This window comes from Neocloeon triangulifer, unplaced genomic scaffold (genome assembly GCF_031216515.1).
Source record: "Neocloeon triangulifer isolate White Clay Creek 2 clone unplaced genomic scaffold, ASM3121651v1 ptg000014l, whole genome shotgun sequence".
Taxonomy (NCBI): domain Eukaryota; kingdom Metazoa; phylum Arthropoda; class Insecta; order Ephemeroptera; family Baetidae; genus Neocloeon; species Neocloeon triangulifer.
Window position 1 is genome coordinate 21,696,040 of NW_026775556.1, and position 17,134 is coordinate 21,713,173.

A 17,134-nucleotide genomic window follows, 5' to 3' on the forward strand; every position below is an offset into this window, starting at 1 on the left:
ATTCATTTCCTTCTTGACACGCCTCCAAAAAGAACCCTCGATTTCGCATTTGCACGGGTTTGAACTGCAGAGGCTACGACAGTGGCGTTCGCGCATTGTTGAAAAGACTCAATTTCCATTGTTGGTGACTCCCCCATCTCCCTTACCGGCTTTTTAGCGCATCCTCTACGTGCTCCGCCGAACCAATTCCGCCTGGCCGTGGCTGACAACAATTCTGTCATCGTGGAACTCCACGATTCGCCGGTAATTTAATTAAATTATTCTCGGCTCAAATGTGTAACTAGGACTTCAGATTGCGACAGAAGTCTTCGTCTAACAAATTAATTTGAGTGTAAGTGTGCGGGCTGCGCCCTTTTCGTTTAAATGTTGAACAAAAATTCGGGTTCCAACGGCGAATTCTTCGTCCATGGATTGTACTGTCATTATCTTAATTTTCTCAATTTAAATTGAAGTAATATCGTGTTGCTCGCTATTTCACCGTCAGGTTTTACATTTTTTGATGATTATGATACAAGCGAGTCATTAGATTTCATGAAATAACACTCCAATTCATCTATTTTCATAAATTCTGCTAAGTTTTTACTGACGAATTATTTCATAAATTTATACTTATTTTTACCTCATTTTTATTTTATTTTAATTTTTTTCCTTTGAATTAACATCATTGAAATACAAGTAAATCGTTTAATATCATGAAGTTTGAAAAACGATTTTGTTGGAGTAACGTGGCCCTTTTTTGATTTAGGTGCTTTTTTGAGTTGAAAAGGTGTCGCACACGCAACGTCACAATGAAAGTGCGGTTGAGTTGGATTTTCCTGGGACTTCTCTTAATCACCAATTTCAATTTGATATCCGGAGAAGAAGACGAGGACTATGGTGGTGACGAAGGCGACGAAGACGAATATGTTACGATCGAGGAAGAGGATGAACAAGTACGTACAATTTTCACATCCTTATCAATCTGATCTGGAACCTTCTATCAAAAGCTATTATTAGCACAATTATGATTGCGCAATATCTTTTCAACAGTCGAAACCAGCCTTAGCAGTTCCTGCAGAGGAAGAGGTGGAGGAGTACTACAGCCCCATACCTGATGGCAACTATTACTTGCACGAAAACTTTGACGACCCCGACCTGTTCAAGGAACGGTGGGTCAGGTCAGAGGCCAAAAAGGAAGACACCGACGATTTGATAGCAAAGTACGACGGTGTGTGGAAATTGGAGGAGGCTCAACGTGACCCTGTGACTGGCGACGAGGGTCTGGTGCTCAAATCAAAGGCCAAACATGCCGCCATTGCTACCCTGTTGGACAAGCCGTTCTTGTTCAGTGACCGTCCGTTCGTTGTGCAGTACGAGGTCAACCTCCAAAATGGCCAGGAGTGTGGTGGTGCCTACCTCAAGCTGCTCTCGTTGGACCCCAACCCGAAGACCAGGAAACCCATCAATCTGAAGGAGTTCCACGACAAAACGCCCTACACAATCATGTTTGGACCTGACAAGTGCGGAAATGACAACAAGGTGAGGCTCGACTTTTAGAAAGTTAGACTAAGAGATGATATTAATTTACTAATTAAATTGGAAAATGCTGCATCATAATATTATTATAATTAAGATCAATAGTCAACAATTTTTTTGTTAACGTAATGATCATTTTAATGTTTCAGTTGCACTTCATCTTCCGTCACAAGAACCCACTGAATGGATCATTTGAAGAGAAGCACGCCAAAAAGCCCAAGGAGCGCATCGAGGAGCCTTTCAAAGACAAACGTCCTCATCTGTACACCCTAGTCATCAACCCAGACAACTCTTTCTCAGTCAGCGTTGACCACAAAGTACGTCTACAAAATATCAAACACGATTGAATTTAACACATATATCAAATAAACAGGTAGTCAACAAGGGAAGTCTCTTGGAAGACGTCAGCCCTCCAGTGAATCCTCTTGCTGAGATCGATGATCCTAACGACTTCAAGCCCAATGATTGGGACGAGAGGGAGAAGATTCCTGATCCAGAGGCTCGCAAACCTGACGATTGGGACGAAGACGCACCTGCCCAGATTCCTGACGAGACTGCCGAGAAGCCGATCGGTTGGTTGGACGACGAACCTGATAACATTGCTGACCCTAACGCTGAAAAGCCTGAAGACTGGTTAGTCACCCTCGTTTTGAAATTAATTCATCACTAACTTTTATTCATTAGGGATGTCGACATGGATGGTGAATGGGAAGCACCCTTGATTCCTAACCCCATGTGTGAAAGTGCTGCTGGTTGTGGGCAGTGGACCCGTCCTTTGATTGACAACCCTAATTACAAGGGCAAATGGCGTCCCCCTCTGATTGACAACCCCAACTATAAGGGCAAGTGGCGCCCGCGCCGAATCTCCAACCCTGACTACTTCGAAGACCTCCAGCCTTTCCTGATGACCCCAATTGTATGCATAATTCCAATCATAGGGTTGAGCTAATGATTTGTTATTCAAGGGAGCTGTTGGTTTTGAACTGTGGTCAATGAGTGACAACATCATGTTCGACAACCTCATCATCACAGACAGTCTGATTGTTGCTGAGCAGTACGCAGCTGACTCGTTTGACATCAAGCGAATTAAACTCGACAAGCAAGCTGTGAGTACACAATAATCATTTTTTTAATTATCTTCAATTTATTTATTAATTTCTCAGGGTGTTTATGATGTAAGTTATGGACACATCTAAATTGGTGAATTTATGTATTTTAAGTCTAAAAGTGAATATTTTTATTCAATGTGAGCATTGTCAATTTCAGTTAACTCGTTAATGTGTCTTTCTTTACTTATAATTTAAATTAAAAATTAATCCGTGTTAGCAAACGTGGTGGGGCAAAATGATGCGTAGAATGAACTACAAACCAGGCTACTGGGGCATTTACTTCATCTACTGCTTGATACCCATCAGCTGTTACGTTTGGTACCTCTATCGCAGGTCCAAGGAGGTACCGGTTCCCGAGAGAATTTTATCTGTTGTTGTAAACCCCATTGTAGATCCCTGAAAATGCTGCTCACATTGAAATTTGTGTAGGCTAGAATTTAGTTTGATTGCCATGCTTGTAGGATTCGCTATCAACTAGGCTGTTGGCGTACACTACCCAGTACCCCTGGCTGTGGGTCGTAATCATCGTTGTCGTTGGCTTGCCAGTCGTTGCCTTCTTCTACTTCTGCTGTGGAGACACTGGCAGGAGAGTTGTGAGTTGCTTTGCAACCTCCACTTAGACCTCACATAATTTTCAAATATTTCCAGGACACTCAAGCTGACGCCAAAAAAACTGACGCTCCTCAGCCAGATGACGAGGAGGTCGAAGAGCCCAAAAAACCTGCATCCAAGGGGCAACTAGAAACCCCAGTGAATGGGGCGGGTGATGCTGAAGAGGAGAATGAAGAGGAAGGAAGCGGAGAGGAAGATGAAGAAGAAGAAGAGGAGGATGAGGAGGAGGCAGAGGTTTGATCTTTGAATTTGAATTTTTCCGTTTAATAATTTTTGAATTTGCATTAGGAATCTGAAGATAATAAAACTGATGCCAAAGTGCCCACAACAACAGCCAGACAAAGACGGCCTAGAAAGGAGTAGCGCCTTCAAAGATAAACTTGGTTCCTCCTGGCTTGATTGTTTTGTTGTTACCTTTTACTTGTTTAAGTTTGCGATGCTCTTAACTGATTGAACAATTTCCCGAATAACAGAATTGAATGGACCAAGTCTTCAAATAATTAGCTCGATTTGAAATCAGCAATAAAATGGTTGGCGGCTGAATTTGTATAGGACGTTCATTACGGTTATGGTAATGATTCTGAACCATAATCGCTAGTATTAAACTGCCCTCCATTTTTGATCACAAAACATTTCAGAATGTTTTACTTCTTGTTTTAAAATTACCCCAAAATCCATAAAGATATCGCACCTTCGTAGCTGCCAAATGGCGTCTCATGATAATCAAATAATGAATGTTGAAGGGTGGGTCGTCCTTCACTACGACGACCGTCATTTATAAATTGAACTCGGTGAAATTCAAGTGACCATGTATTTCTTAATTTATGCGAGATTACGAGTATTTTGGTGTACGTTGTGTTCCAATGTGCTGTTGTGTGGCCAGGAACAGTTTGATCTTCAATTATTAATCCTCTGTTTGTTCATACGAGTAATTGAGTCGATTTGATGAATACATAATTAATTATGATACACACATTTACCTGTCATTTTTGCATTTGCTACTGCATCATATCGGTTTGCCAGTTTCGAGCTTGTTCTCAAAGTTGAATTTGATGTAGTGCTTAAGTAATAAAGTCGTGTGCTGTTTAAAATAAAATTGGTGTTTTTTTTTATTCCAGCATACAAAAATACACTTATGTTTAATATATTAGTGATATAAAAAATGTAAATAACATGTTTATCAAAATGTATTAACAGAGCCCTTCACATGGAATGCATTCATTTGTTCTCTTCTCGAATCAAATTTGCAAGCCTCTCAAACCCCTGGAAATTCAATATGTATTTTAGAAAAAGATTCACTTTTTTATAGCAAATTCACCTTATCAATATCTTGCGGAGAGGCTACAGTATATGATGCCCGAAAGTATTGACTTTTTGCATCGTCGGTGCAAAGAAAGTCCTTTCCAGGCACCAAAATGACTCCGTGCAAAATTCCACCCTCTGTGATCAGCTTCTTTGTGTCGGCAATTCCAGGGACCCTGATCCAGAGGAACATTCCGGCTTTTGGTACGTTCCACTCCGCCAGACCTTTCAGGTGTTTATCTGCAGCTGCCAGCATGCAATCCCTTTTATCTTTGTAAAATTTTTGGATTGACTTAAAATGCTGCTGTAATTTAGCCGAGCCCCACTCTTCCAAAAGAGTACTCACAACTACCTAGTGCAAAAATTTACATAATTTTTAATATTTATTTATATCATTCTAAATTTTTTTTTTACTTGTGAAAAAGCTGATGTGTGCATGGTTGAGGCTTGTGTGTGGAGCTCAATTCGATGGACTAGATCTTTAGGGCCAGTGACGAAACCAATTCGGAGACCCGAGCTTAAGATTTTGGAAAACGAGTCAAACCGCAACACTCGACCTTCAACATCCATTGAAAGGAAACTGACAGGGTCTTGCTAGAATTTAAAAACCTTTTATTTTAAATTTCATATTGACTTAATTTAGGGCTGAACCTCTTCAAAATGCAAAAAGTAGTAAGGGTCGTCTTCCATAATGACCAGATTGTACTCGCAGACGATTTTGTAAATTTCCTTTTTCCTCAAGGTGGAAATTGTGGCACCAGTCGGATTTGCTCCAGTTGAATTTAAATACAAAAGCTATTATAAAAATTGAGATAAAAAATGAAATTAAAAAAAATAATCTGATCCATACTTTTGGCACTCCGTTTGATTTGGCAGACACTTCCTCGGCAGTTCCGAACGTCGATAAAACATCTTCCAATGCAGACGGAATTATTCCTTCTTCGTCTTGAGCTATCGGGACCATTTTGGCGTTTAATGGCCTAATCTGTACATATTAGTCAAATTGTTAATTTTAAATGACAAAATATAATCTATGAAAATTCACAATAGCTGAAGTTCCAGGGTAAATTGGCTCCTGAACTAGAATAGGGTCGCCCTCCTCAAGACTCATCTCCAAAGCTTTGCAAAGAGCATCTTGACTCCCAGTTGAAACAAGCAAGTCATTTTTCATCCAGAACAATTCTTTTAATTTGTGCACTTCCGACTGGAACTTTTTTAGCTGATGTATAAGAGCAGGGTACCTGAAAATGAACATTGTAATAAAAAATTTATTTTTATAATTAAATAAAAAAAATATATATTTAAGGGTTTGGTAAGAAAAAATATTAACCCAGGGGTAGGTTGGTACTGAAGAGCATTTTCCATAGTTTTGCCACTAATTTTTAACGACGACCCGTCTTTCAATTCCACAGTCATTTGGCTGAACGGAAAAGTGGAGCCATTGGGAATTCCGCCTGCCAGGAAAATTGTGCCAGCAGGAGCACTTGCGTACAGCTTGGCTAAAATTAGAAAAAGTTCATTTTTAAATTAAATTAATTTCTAATAAAAAATTACTCAGTTCTCGAATTGGAGAGGGTTTTCTCCTGGCTGACAGCGCGTTGACAAATCTGTCATAATTAATTTTCTGCATGCTGACACTTTTCAGATTTGCAGAACTAAATCTTCTGGCTACGGTTGCAAGAAGCCAGCATCGATTGAGTGAATTAATCAGCATCACACCTTCCTAGCTTCTTCTTATATTGGTTCAATCTATAAAGCTGATTGTGAGAGACAAAAGATATGTTGTATAGTATCGGTTTTATCCGTTTTATCAGTCAAAAAATCTAAAAATACATAAATACATAAAATCTTATCTATTATATCTGTATAAACCGCATATATAAACATTAACCATATATGTAAATATAGATAACGGTGAAAAGAAACTTTTGTTTACCAAATAAAAATAGCAGTTATCCCACCTGCTGCATGCATGTTTTTGTTGTTGTTTTTTTGTTCAGATCAGATGATCAGAAGAAGATGCCATTCCCCCTCTCCAATCTTAACTTGTATATTATTAACTTTGTCATTTACCTGCAAAATCTTGGATTGGATATTGGATGAAGGCTTTCTCCAGACTAAAATATTTATGTAAATAACCTTGAGACAGAGGAGAACGCAGCCCCCATACAGCTTTTTTAGTTCTCTGCGCATATATATGCCGATCATGCTGATGAATATAAATATCATATTTGAGTATGTGTATTTAAAAAATAAGCAAAAAATAATCGCACACTTAACTTTAAAAAAACGCAGAGATAGAAAAAACATTAGTTTTTCTTACTAATTAATTCTAAAAATTATAACAATGAAGTAATTTAGAGAACAAAATTTAAATAATAGTCTAAAAAATTTGTTTTGAATTATTGTGGGATAATTGTTTCAATTTTTAAGTGATAAATTAAAATCTGCATGAATTAAATATTAAATCTCATATTTTTTTTTTTATTAAATATTGCATTTTTGTATCCAGATGAAAAAGTAATCAGTGATGAAAAACCTTGAAATTTAAGCAATCTTCTGAAAATTTAATGCAGAATATTATGCTTCACTTTACAGTACAAATCAAGCATTTTGAAATTTTATTGGCTTTTTATAAAAAGCTTATTTGTGCGTTTTCTTGAAATTGATCAAATTAAAAAGTATTTGAACAAATGTAGTATGTATTCAACGGAGATATGGGAATTCTCCTTTCAATAAAAAATTTACATCACAGTGCGCCTTAAAAAATCTGAAGTTTGAGCTTGAGGAATGCAGTGCAATGGAATACAAATATTTTCAACCTTACACGATTGCACAAATTATCATTGCAAGAAATTATTTCTGTTCTTTTTTTCTGGGGAATCATGAACGAATCTTCAAGTCTAGTACTGGATAAGCGAGTCAACCGGAGCAGAGACATTGTCTCGACCTTTCAGGCCATTCAGCTCCATGACCACCAGACAGCTACTCACAGTGCAGCCCAATTGTTTGACCAGATTACAGCCTGCCTCTAATGTACCTAAAACATAAAAAGTTTGATGTTTGAAATTATTTTTTTGGAAAACTTAAATTTGAAAGGATTGCTGATCTCCATTAATTTTATTTTTTAAAATAATAGATTATTTAGATAATAATTTAAAAAAAGTTTCACCTCCTGTAGCAATAAGATCATCTACCAGAAGCACTGCCTGTCCCTTTTCTAAAGCATCCTGCTGAATCTCAAGAGTGTCCTGTTCAAAAATTCCTCTACATTTTTATTGCCATGCAATAAATTAAATTTACCTCTCCATATTCCAACTGATAAGTGGCCTTCAAAACCTTTCCAGGCAGTTTATTCTTCTTTCTTATAGGCACAAATGGAATGTTGAGCTTGAGAGCAATAATTGGTCCAAAAAGAAAACCTCTGGAGTCAAGAGCAACGATGGCAGTCACTGGCGGATCATAACTTTTAGCTCGAGACACCAACAAGTCCACTAACAGGTTAAATGCTTTTGGCTGCGAAAGCAATGAGAAAACGTCACTGCAATGAAATAATATTAATTTTTGTATATACAAAAATTTAAAGGTCCTCACTAAAACAGAATTCCAGGTTTTGGAAAGTCAGGGTAGCTTTTAAGGCAGCTCTTCAGGTACTCGATGTCAGTCAAAGAAGCACTCATTGTGTGATTTTTTCATCTACAGCCCTCACGATCAAGCAAAGCAAACAATTCGCTGCAATTCGCCGGCTTAATTTTATTTTATCTTTCTCCTCGACCTTCGACTTGCTCTCTTTGACTCTTTCTGTTTTTTCAGGCAGCAAACGAAACTAATTAACATAAACTTAAAGGGGCGCAAGAGGTGGGCGAACCGACCACGGCAAGAACAACAAAAAATTGGTAATGTTGGTATCCCTGGATGCCATAAGACCTTGCATAAGACCCCTGGATGTTGCCCTGGATCAACCCTGGATCTTATTTCCCTGGATGGAAACAGCAAAACCACGCCCCCGCCGTTGCACGTGAAAGTGAAAAATAAATAAACGTGAACTCTTTGCGCAAGAAAGAGTGATTTAAAAAAACGTTAAATTTAAAGTATAGTTTGTATTTAAGACGCACTGATTTAATTAACAAAGATGGGACCTGTAAAGAAGAAGAAGTTTCAGCTTCCAAAAAGCCTATTGGAAATGAAGGTATGTGAATAAAAAATCGTGGATTTTATAATACGATTTACATACACCACAACGCACTTTAATAGAGCCATCTTTTGGTCTTTCTTTATAAATTTTGTACTAATAGAACATTTTGTATGTAGTTTATGAAAAAAACCAAAGAACTTGAGGAAAAACGAAGAGAAGATGAGGACCGTAAAGAGATGTTTTCTAACGAGATCACCGATCAGATGGTTTCTGAAGGGTAACAGCATAATTTATTTTTCTTTTAAATATAGTTAATATTTTTTTTTAAAACCTACAGGCAAAGATTCTTGGAAGAGCCCAGTCTAGTTCCTTTACTTAATTTACGAGAAGGTAGGTTTTCATACCTGGGATTCAACAAGGAGATCGAGCAGCTCATGCAGTCGGAGGAAGATGCCAAGAAAGAGGCAGAGCAAAAAAGACTTGACGCTGTGAAACAAGAGCGCGAGGAGAAGTGTGTTTTGGATGAGGACATGGCCCTGAGGATGGCCTCGCTCTCAAAATCAATTGGACTCAAGTTTATGTCGAAGCGACAAAGAAACGACAAAGATTCGACTGGTAATCCAAGCAAAAAAGTGAAAGTGGAGGAAAGTAGTGGTCCGTGATCATAAATCAAATTTTCACCGCAAATTAATGTTGACTTGATCAAATTTTTTATTTGTTTGCAATTCATGCGTTAAATCCCATTAAATAAAAGAAATTTCATGCACAATAAGAAATAGGTCTTACTGTTTTAGTAGAAACAAAACTTCTTTTTATTTATTTTGGAAGTTTTAATACTTTGATTTTTATTTAAGAGACTTAAAGACAAATATAATAATTGCTATAAATATGAAGCCATTAATGGAAATACACAAATTTTTAATAATATCTCTATATTGCATCAAGGGATATTGATTAGTTTCAAAATCACTTATCATATCAGTTTTACAACGACAAAGAATGCGCCAATTTTAAATAGACAATTTCTATAGCTGGCAAAATCCATTTTACATGATTTCAAAAAGAGCAATTCTATAAATGTATTATGGAATGTTTGTTTTCAGAAAATTTGAAAAGCTTCTTTAAATACTTTGAAGAGCAGTCCGACAATAAGTCAAGTAATTTGTATGCATTTTTTTAAATATAAACTGTGCCTCAGATTATGCTTCCAAGTTCGCAAGTTAGCTTCAGTCCTTCTGAGGATGAGGCACATTCGAAAATTTAAAGCAATCCTACTTTTCACAAGGATTCCTTTTGACATTCATGGTAGGCTTTAAAAATTTTGAGGGAAAAGTGATTTGTAATTTTTTTATGTGCGACCAACATTTTTCTTTTCGCTCAGTAAATTTTAATGTAACACAAAAGGTGCTACATTATATTTAAGATTTAGAAAGCTGATCAAAAACTGTCAATGGACTCTTTTTTTTATTTTCTTTCTATGGCCAGTCAACATCTAGACTGTGTGTAAATATTGCAATTTTCCTGCTTATAAGACAATTAAAAAAAAAGAAAATTACAAGAAAGCAGAAGCACTTACTGTACCTACAGGAAACTCAAAGCAAGGAAGACTCATTTGGCAAGGAAAATATGAAGTTGAGAGCTCGGTTTACATTGAAGTCGGCAGCCAAGACGACTTGAATGAGCCGCTCGCGAGGTATCACAGGACCAACGATGTCTTGCAACTGCTCCAAGCAGTTGTTCAGCCGCGATCCATTTGGCAAAAGGCCTTCGGATATCTGTCTTGCTGATTCCTAGCAAATAATTTTAATATAAAAAAAAGTGAATTTCATTAAAAAATATAAATTTAAAATATTAAATGGCTAAATATGATAGAAAATTTAATAAATTACTTCTGGATCAAGCTGAATTTGGTAGGCAAAATCATCCAGATCGGCAATGCTGGAACCAGCTGAGGTCGGGGAAGAGCTGCGACTGCGAAGTCCCAAAAGTCGATCAGAGGAGTTCTGCTTCTTGGGTCTCTTTGGTTTTGCCCAAGAACTTCTGGCTTTGTACACCTCCGCTTGCAGGCAGTGCGGCAGCTCCTCGAACAGCTCAGTTTCCATCACATCGGGATGTGAGGAAATGAAGAAAATGCAAGAGTCTCTCAGCAGCCTTGGAAATTCAAGTTGAGTAAATATTATCAAAGTAAAAATTCTCACTCTTACCTTGCATTTATTTGCTCGGACATGCTGAGCAGACAAAGAGCCGTTTCCTCATCAACATAACCCTGGAGCGCCTGTTCCGAGGCCTGCTTCAGGCTATCCAACTCGTACCTGTCAGCCAACAGCATCAGATCTGTCAGTTGGTCCAACGACAAGTTGGCAGCGTCTAGTCGCCCGCAGTACAGATACTCAAGGAAGATTTTGAACAGAGAGTGGCTCGTGTCATGCACCACAATTTTCCTGTCAATCGACTCTCTCATGCCAGACAAAAGTGCCCTTCGGAACCAGTCGCATCTGGCAGCCACAATCACTCTGTGAGCCTTGAAAACATGCACTTCTGGTGCAGTTTGTTCCGTTGGTTCAGACACATCAGCAGTTTCTCTAAGATCTGAATGAATTTTTTTTAATATGAATTGTCTTAATTTTCATTATTTTATTCAATTTTACCTGGCGCAGAGTTGACAACTTCAAAAAGCATGTCCGTATCACGCTCCGACTTCAGGAGCTCCAGAACGCTTTCTGATAGTTTACTATCCATAGCTAACTGAGGCACTCGAAAGCTTTTGACTAGGTTGAGCTGCAAAACCTGCAATTTAAAATTGTTCACAAAAATTGGGATTATGAAATTAATTTTACATGAAATTCAGGCTGAGTCTGGGTTGCATTATATGATCCGAAAGCAGTGTTGAAAAAAGCTTGGCTAGTGGAGTCGAGCGACTGGGCTGGTGGGTCAAGAAGGCCGAGAGAAATTAGGGAATTGGTGAAGGAGTCCCTTTGAACCAATTCGCTCAAGTGCTCCATAGTTTTGTAAACAGCAGCTCGGTGGGTCAATAATTTATGCAAAACTCCAGACTGAAAATAAATTAAGTGTATATTTAATTGTTTTACATTTTTTTAAACTCTTACCACTTTTGAGGCACCATCTCTAAAGCAAAATTTAAAGTCCCTCCACTCAAATTTCTCCTCCAATGCTGCCATCACCTCCTCCAGCCGCAGCAAAAAAATTGGCAGCTCTTCAGTAAGCTGCTCCACATTCCTCGACACAGACCTCACTTTGTTTGCTGTAGTCATGCTCAAAAATCTTTCCCTGATGTTGAAATTACTTAATATATTTAAATTTTTCATAGTAACTTCAACCCACTTTTTCTGGTCAAAATGGATAAGGCTGCAATTTAATTCTTGGTGTACGCTTCGGATCCTAGAGAGCTCCCGATTTTTCAGAGTCCTTTGCAAAACTCCACCAATCGACTCTACTCCTTCGAGATTGTTTTTCTGATTGTTCTCAGTGGGTGACATCAGGGTTATGATGATCTGTTCAATTGCACTTTTAATCTCCTCTGCGACAGTCAAAATCACTTCAAAATGGTTATCTATCTGCGAAAGAAAAAAAATATTCGAAGTCTAATTTGGATTTTAATTTGAGAACCAACCTCCAGAACTAAGTACATGGCCAGCTCATTCCGTTGACTGGCTGACATGGCATTGAAGACTGCTTTCAGTCCTTGCAAAATTTGGCTCAGTTGGCTCAAAAATATTGGCAGATACGATTTAGCAAAGCTAATGATTTCGTGCTGGTCGTCAGTCGAAAGATCCGCCTTCTCCTTGTTGAAAAGTTCACAAAACATCACTAGCTTGATTAACACTAAAAATAAATTAAATTAATCCTTCTGTACGAATGGTTATTTTAAATTTTGCTTACCAACAAAAAATTCGCGAGTAGATTGTTTGAGGGTGTTACAAAGTCTAGCGGGATTGCTTCCTAAGTTTTCTGCCGCACCGTAGTTTCCAGGGGATGCTTTGGAACTGAAGTAATTTATCACTGTTTCAAGACTAGAGTGCATTTCTCCTATCAAGGCCATTATTTCTAAAAAAAAAGAAAAAAAAACGATTAAATTTAATTTTTCAATGTTACTTTAACTTGTCTCACTATTTCTGAGGGTCATGTTATTCAGATATGCTTGACACTTAGAGGCCAGCGGGTGGAACCCAGGCAGGGTGCCGACGGATTCTATGCATCGGAGGGCTGTTTCCTCCGAAAGATCAAGCGGCAAACTTAAACTGTAGATGTAGTGCAGGACCGTGGCAAGAACGTCTTCAGGCAGACCCGACAGTGGTGGTGCAGGGGCTGTTGCGTCAGACGCATTGGTCGCCTGTTCCCTTTTTTCGAGCCAAGATTGCCACTCGAGCTCCGGCGATCCAATCATTAATATGCAGCTGTGCGCCTGGAACTGTAAATGGAATGAAATGATGAATAATTTAGAATAAATAGAAATATTAAAAAAAAAAAAAACAGTACTGTTTTGTGATTTTCAGCCTCAATAGTAACGTCTGAGAAGAAACCCTCATTCAAAGCAGATAGGAGAGAGAAGGGAAAATCAGTGGGAGCCTTGGGCTGGCTGACGGTCAGTCTCTGGCAATACAAAGTGCACCAGTCTTCGCAGATTAGGTTCAGAAAACTCTGAGAATCAGGCACTGCCACCTACAAGATTTAAAAGTATAACAAGTTTAATAAAATATTAATTAAAAAGCAACAAAACTCTACCTGATCCATCACTCTAAATTCAAAAACATGCCCGGCAAAAGTACCAAAGCGAATGACAATGCCATGGATGGACACCGAAAAGACTTCATAAGTGTCACAGTTGAAGAGCGGCAACTGCTCGACGCCCTCCGGCACGTCCCATCTAACATCCCCAGTGTCCTCAAAGTGGAATTTAGTCCTGAAAGAATAAAAGATTATGCAGTTATAATCTCTTCTGTCAAAAACAAATTTAATATATAAGATTATAATTTCTCTACAAATATTTACATACCCCTCAATTCCGGTTTTCCCGAGGGAACTGCCATGTAAATCGGACCTTACGATCTGCAATAATAAATCATTTCAAGCAGGAGACAAAATTAGGTCAAATCTGGAAAAATAAAAAATTCACATAAAAATAAAATGATGCACGTACACTACGCACGTACGATCACTACTATAGGTTACCAAAAAAAAAAAACACAATTTTGGCGTGAAACGAACCTCCCAAGAGCCGGGGTAAAACGAAGCGCCTGCCATTTCTCTTGGGCAGGGGTGCAACTCCTCTTGATCTGCAGGATACTGGAACTTTACGTGGCCTCTGAACTCATCAATAACGCAGCAGCGTTCCACGGCACCTCAGGTCAAATCGCGTTCGCCATGCAAACTTTGCATTTGTGATCCAGTTGACAGGCACCGAAGGAGAGGGGCGAGGGTGGAGAGGTACGTTATGTACGGTGAGTGGGCCACGCCTCCCTCAATAATTTGCACACAAGAAATTCTGCTATGCCATATACACGATTTTATATTTTCTTGCAGAGCGCTGAAAAAATTTCTTTGCTCTTAATTTAAATTTTAATTGAAATGAAAAATTTTCAACCACAAAAAGAGCTTCAGACTTTTACTTTCTTGGCGTAATTTTAAAATTTCCATAAGTTGAGTAATGAAAATTATGATTTAGAATAATTTTAAAAATTAGATATAATCAAAAAGAATCAGTTACCTCTTGTAAGTTTTGATTCATCTAAAACTCTTGATTTTCCTTTCCGGAGAGGCAATATTATTTTGTTTTATTTTCAACTTTGAACATTTTTTTCTTTCTCATAATATTTCCCTCTGCAGCAATCGCTCTGACTAATCACAGTGTTTATCAACTTCAAACAATCGTCTCTAGACGCGGAGCAACAGAACGGAAGGAAATATGTGCTCGGTCTAGAAGCGCGGCAGATTCAACGCATAGAGGTAATTCAAATTTATGGCTGCTTATTGAATCGCAAGGCAGAGACAACTTTTGAGTTTCTCAGACGAACTGCTCCTGCATATTAGTGGCTGCAAGCTCCAGCAGCTTCCACGCTGCCCTGGGGTCTAACTCGGTTTGGTCTCGACATAAAACCCACACATAATTCACCCGCATGATTTTGTCAGCGTCACCTTCTACGACTTTCCCCGCGGAGTCTCTCAAACACATGATTTGTTGCGCCGTGAAGGTGATGATCAGCACTGGCCCCTGGTCCATCATCTTGCCTAAGGCCAGGTCGATATTGTCAATATCGATAATCTGAAATTTCATTTTGTTAATAAAAATTTTATGAACGTCAATTTGATATTCATCAATTTTTTATCATTAAAAATTAAAATTGATTAACTGGATGAGAGAACTTATTTAATTCTCCGAATATTTGCAGTCATGTTTGAATAAAAAAAAATGCTTGATTTGCCTTTCATTGTTTCTTGAATAAACTTTTAACAAACAAACCTTAGAATCAAATCTCATTCCCAAGGCTTTGGCCTGCTTGATGGGCGTAGCAAGAATGTTGTAGGGAGCCTCGTAACACCAGTCTTTCAAAATTTCCAGGTCACCCTGGACCATAGCTTCCAGAATGTTGGGGATGATGTCCGTCTCGCACTGCAGGAGGAACTTGTTTTTGTCAAAGTTGGGGTCAGCCTTGCAGATTTCCGTCAATGTCTCTGACAGTTCCGTTTTCTGGAAAAGACCGCCCATGATGTCGCTCACTTTATCAGTGAGAAGTCTCGAGGCGCGAATCACAGGATTTTCGCTCTCGTCGTACTTCATTTTCCAGTCGACCACTTTGTTGACGTAGGGATTGTTCTCTTTGAAATTCTGCCAGTTCTGGAAGAATCTGAAATTTTCAAAAAAGCATTTCTTTTTTATAAGATTCCAAAATAAATTTTGATTTGTCTACTTTGAGTCCTTGTGCAGTTCCATTCCGGTAGCGTCAAGATTCGGCTCAACAATTTTTTCCTCCGCATCGTCTGGAACTTCTTTCCGTTTGCGAAGTTTGACTGGACGGCAGTACATGTGAACCTGCATGCCACTCTTATCAAGTTCCTTTTTCACAACTGAGGCAGTTTGAGAAATGGCCTGGAAGGCTTGAGTCTGTCCAATCTTGTGACCCGTTTCAGAGATGCTCTCTGCGGCATCTTTGGCTGTTTTACCAATTCCTTCAGTAAATTGACCTGGGAAAATAAATTTTTAGTTTTGTTTGTTAAAAAATGTTTAAGTTAATTTACCAGCTTTTTTAGCTATGTCCGTCTTTCCAGCTTCTTCCAGAACATCTTCAAATTTGTCCTTGAAACTTCCAAACCTTTCCTTGAGCACTTCGGAGCCTTTATTGGCCTCAGATTCAACTGTCTGGAACTTCTGCCTGGCCTTTTGCAGAGCGTCCGAGTGTTCCAACTTCTCCGCTTCTTGCCTGAACTTCTTGATGTTCTCTTTCATCTCTTTATTCTTCTCCATTTCTTGCTTTATGTTATCTATGACTTGCGAGAAGAAACTTGGCCGTCTTTGAGGATTGCTTTCCAATATTTGCTGTAAAGAAATGAATTTATTTGTATTTTTACAATAAAATAATTTAATAAATCACAAATTTCTCTATAAAATTAATTGAAATAAAAGCCAAGAACTTTGTAACTTACTGATCTATGGAAAGACTTTGATAAAACAAAGGTAGAGGGATACGTAGAGGGCAAAGGTTGACAACATCTTTGAATGGCTAGCCATGAAGGCTGCCCCGATAATTTTCTTCGTAGCTGTAAAATAAAAAATTTTAAGAAATTTAATTTAAATTATATTTAAAGTTGTACCTACCATTATTATTGTTTTATGTTCAGGTTCTCAGCCTTTGAGAAGATTAAAAAATTATGCAACCAGCTTCGCCAGGCCTACGTGCACATATTTACAAGTCCTAAAACAAAGATTTGCAGCAATTAATCACGGATCTAGGACAATCAGCGGGCAAAATCATTCTTCTGGAGTTTGAAAAAAGTTCGGCCGGCGAGATGATAAGCCGTTTGAGAATTGCTGACAGCAAAATCTAACAAATTTCGTGAGAATTTGAATTTGTTGCGACCTTGATGACACCCTGAAGACGAAAATGTCAAGGAAATTGCACTTGCCTGTGGCTAAACTGAGTTATCAGAACATGGAAACCACGGTTCTCTCATTCCAAACGGATAGATCACAGTAATTTAATAGGCAGAAGCATATATTTTCAAAGTTTTTCAAAATTTTGAAAAGCTACGACAAAAGCATGGACTTGGAAAGAAATTAGGAATGGGGATTACTAGATTGTGCGTCTGCGCAGTGGCCGCAGTGCGCGGTTAGCTTCTCAATTATTGTTTTGTTCAAAATTGCGGGAAATCGAGGATCCATAAAAAAAATACTTCGGCAGATGTATTATTTATTTTTTGAAATATTTATGTAAAATAATTTTATTTT

General features: G+C 38.2%; 6 protein-coding genes across 10 annotated transcripts; 2 read left to right on the plus strand and 4 right to left on the minus strand.

The window, feature by feature from the left end:
- Positions 1-94: 94 nt before the first annotated feature.
- On the plus strand, positions 95-4,326 carry LOC132201478 (calnexin). 3 transcript variants are annotated; one of them, XM_059627662.1, is made up of 10 exons: positions 95-331; positions 746-932; positions 1,030-1,518; positions 1,665-1,832; positions 1,889-2,148; positions 2,200-2,431; positions 2,481-2,621; positions 2,842-2,967; positions 3,273-3,470; positions 3,525-4,326. In XM_059627662.1, the coding sequence occupies exons 2-10, from the start codon at positions 789-791 to the stop codon at positions 3,597-3,599; spliced, it is 1,833 nt and encodes a 610-aa protein (XP_059483645.1). In that variant the 5' UTR covers positions 95-331; positions 746-788; the 3' UTR covers positions 3,600-4,326. The 3 variants fall into 3 exon arrangements, with proteins under 3 accessions (XP_059483645.1, XP_059483644.1, XP_059483643.1); XM_059627661.1 differs by lacking the exon at positions 2,842-2,967 and adding an exon at positions 3,086-3,217 and having other exon boundaries at positions 97-243; XM_059627660.1 differs by lacking the exon at positions 2,842-2,967 and adding an exon at positions 3,086-3,217 and having other exon boundaries at positions 119-331.
- On the minus strand, positions 4,324-6,701 carry LOC132201481 (kynurenine/alpha-aminoadipate aminotransferase, mitochondrial-like). Of its 3 annotated transcripts, none has more exons than XM_059627665.1 (9): positions 6,612-6,701; positions 6,093-6,295; positions 5,869-6,037; positions 5,584-5,779; positions 5,389-5,523; positions 5,190-5,333; positions 4,953-5,132; positions 4,555-4,890; positions 4,324-4,499 (listed from the first exon to the last, which is right to left on the minus strand). In XM_059627665.1, exons 2-9 carry the CDS (start codon positions 6,250-6,252, stop codon positions 4,455-4,457), a joined length of 1,365 nt encoding a protein of 454 aa, XP_059483648.1. In that variant the 5' UTR covers positions 6,253-6,295; positions 6,612-6,701; the 3' UTR covers positions 4,324-4,454. The 3 variants fall into 3 exon arrangements, with proteins under 3 accessions (XP_059483648.1, XP_059483649.1, XP_059483650.1); XM_059627666.1 differs by lacking the exon at positions 6,612-6,701 and adding an exon at positions 6,475-6,602; XM_059627667.1 differs by lacking the exon at positions 6,612-6,701 and adding an exon at positions 6,475-6,576 and having other exon boundaries at positions 6,093-6,287.
- Positions 6,702-7,007: 306 nt separating this feature from the next.
- On the minus strand, positions 7,008-8,423 carry LOC132199663 (adenine phosphoribosyltransferase). Its single transcript, XM_059624558.1, has 4 exons — positions 8,133-8,423; positions 7,842-8,079; positions 7,711-7,789; positions 7,008-7,578 (listed from the first exon to the last, which is right to left on the minus strand). Exons 1-4 carry the CDS (start codon positions 8,216-8,218, stop codon positions 7,442-7,444), a joined length of 540 nt encoding a protein of 179 aa, XP_059480541.1. The 5' UTR covers positions 8,219-8,423; the 3' UTR covers positions 7,008-7,441.
- A 48-nt stretch (positions 8,424-8,471) lies between these two features.
- Positions 8,472-9,460, plus strand: LOC132199664 (protein F29A7.6). The gene is made up of 3 exons (XM_059624559.1): positions 8,472-8,727; positions 8,850-8,950; positions 9,011-9,460. Exons 1-3 carry the CDS (start codon positions 8,671-8,673, stop codon positions 9,333-9,335), a joined length of 483 nt encoding a protein of 160 aa, XP_059480542.1. The 5' UTR covers positions 8,472-8,670; the 3' UTR covers positions 9,336-9,460.
- Positions 9,461-9,471: 11 nt separating this feature from the next.
- LOC132199661 (uncharacterized) lies at positions 9,472-14,179 on the minus strand. The gene is made up of 14 exons (XM_059624556.1): positions 13,900-14,179; positions 13,688-13,740; positions 13,417-13,594; positions 13,171-13,353; positions 12,802-13,102; positions 12,574-12,738; positions 12,305-12,516; positions 12,016-12,248; positions 11,781-11,961; positions 11,511-11,726; positions 11,322-11,460; positions 10,878-11,262; positions 10,563-10,824; positions 9,472-10,463 (listed from the first exon to the last, which is right to left on the minus strand). Exons 1-14 carry the CDS (start codon positions 13,933-13,935, stop codon positions 10,266-10,268), a joined length of 2,742 nt encoding a protein of 913 aa, XP_059480539.1. The 5' UTR covers positions 13,936-14,179; the 3' UTR covers positions 9,472-10,265.
- A 253-nt stretch (positions 14,180-14,432) lies between these two features.
- On the minus strand, positions 14,433-16,984 carry LOC132199662 (mitochondrial import inner membrane translocase subunit TIM44). The gene is made up of 7 exons (XM_059624557.1): positions 16,813-16,984; positions 16,505-16,601; positions 16,333-16,446; positions 15,928-16,225; positions 15,600-15,873; positions 15,152-15,536; positions 14,433-14,953 (listed from the first exon to the last, which is right to left on the minus strand). Exons 2-7 carry the CDS (start codon positions 16,505-16,507, stop codon positions 14,696-14,698), a joined length of 1,332 nt encoding a protein of 443 aa, XP_059480540.1. The 5' UTR covers positions 16,508-16,601; positions 16,813-16,984; the 3' UTR covers positions 14,433-14,695.
- Between the last annotated feature and the right edge of the window lie 150 nt (positions 16,985-17,134).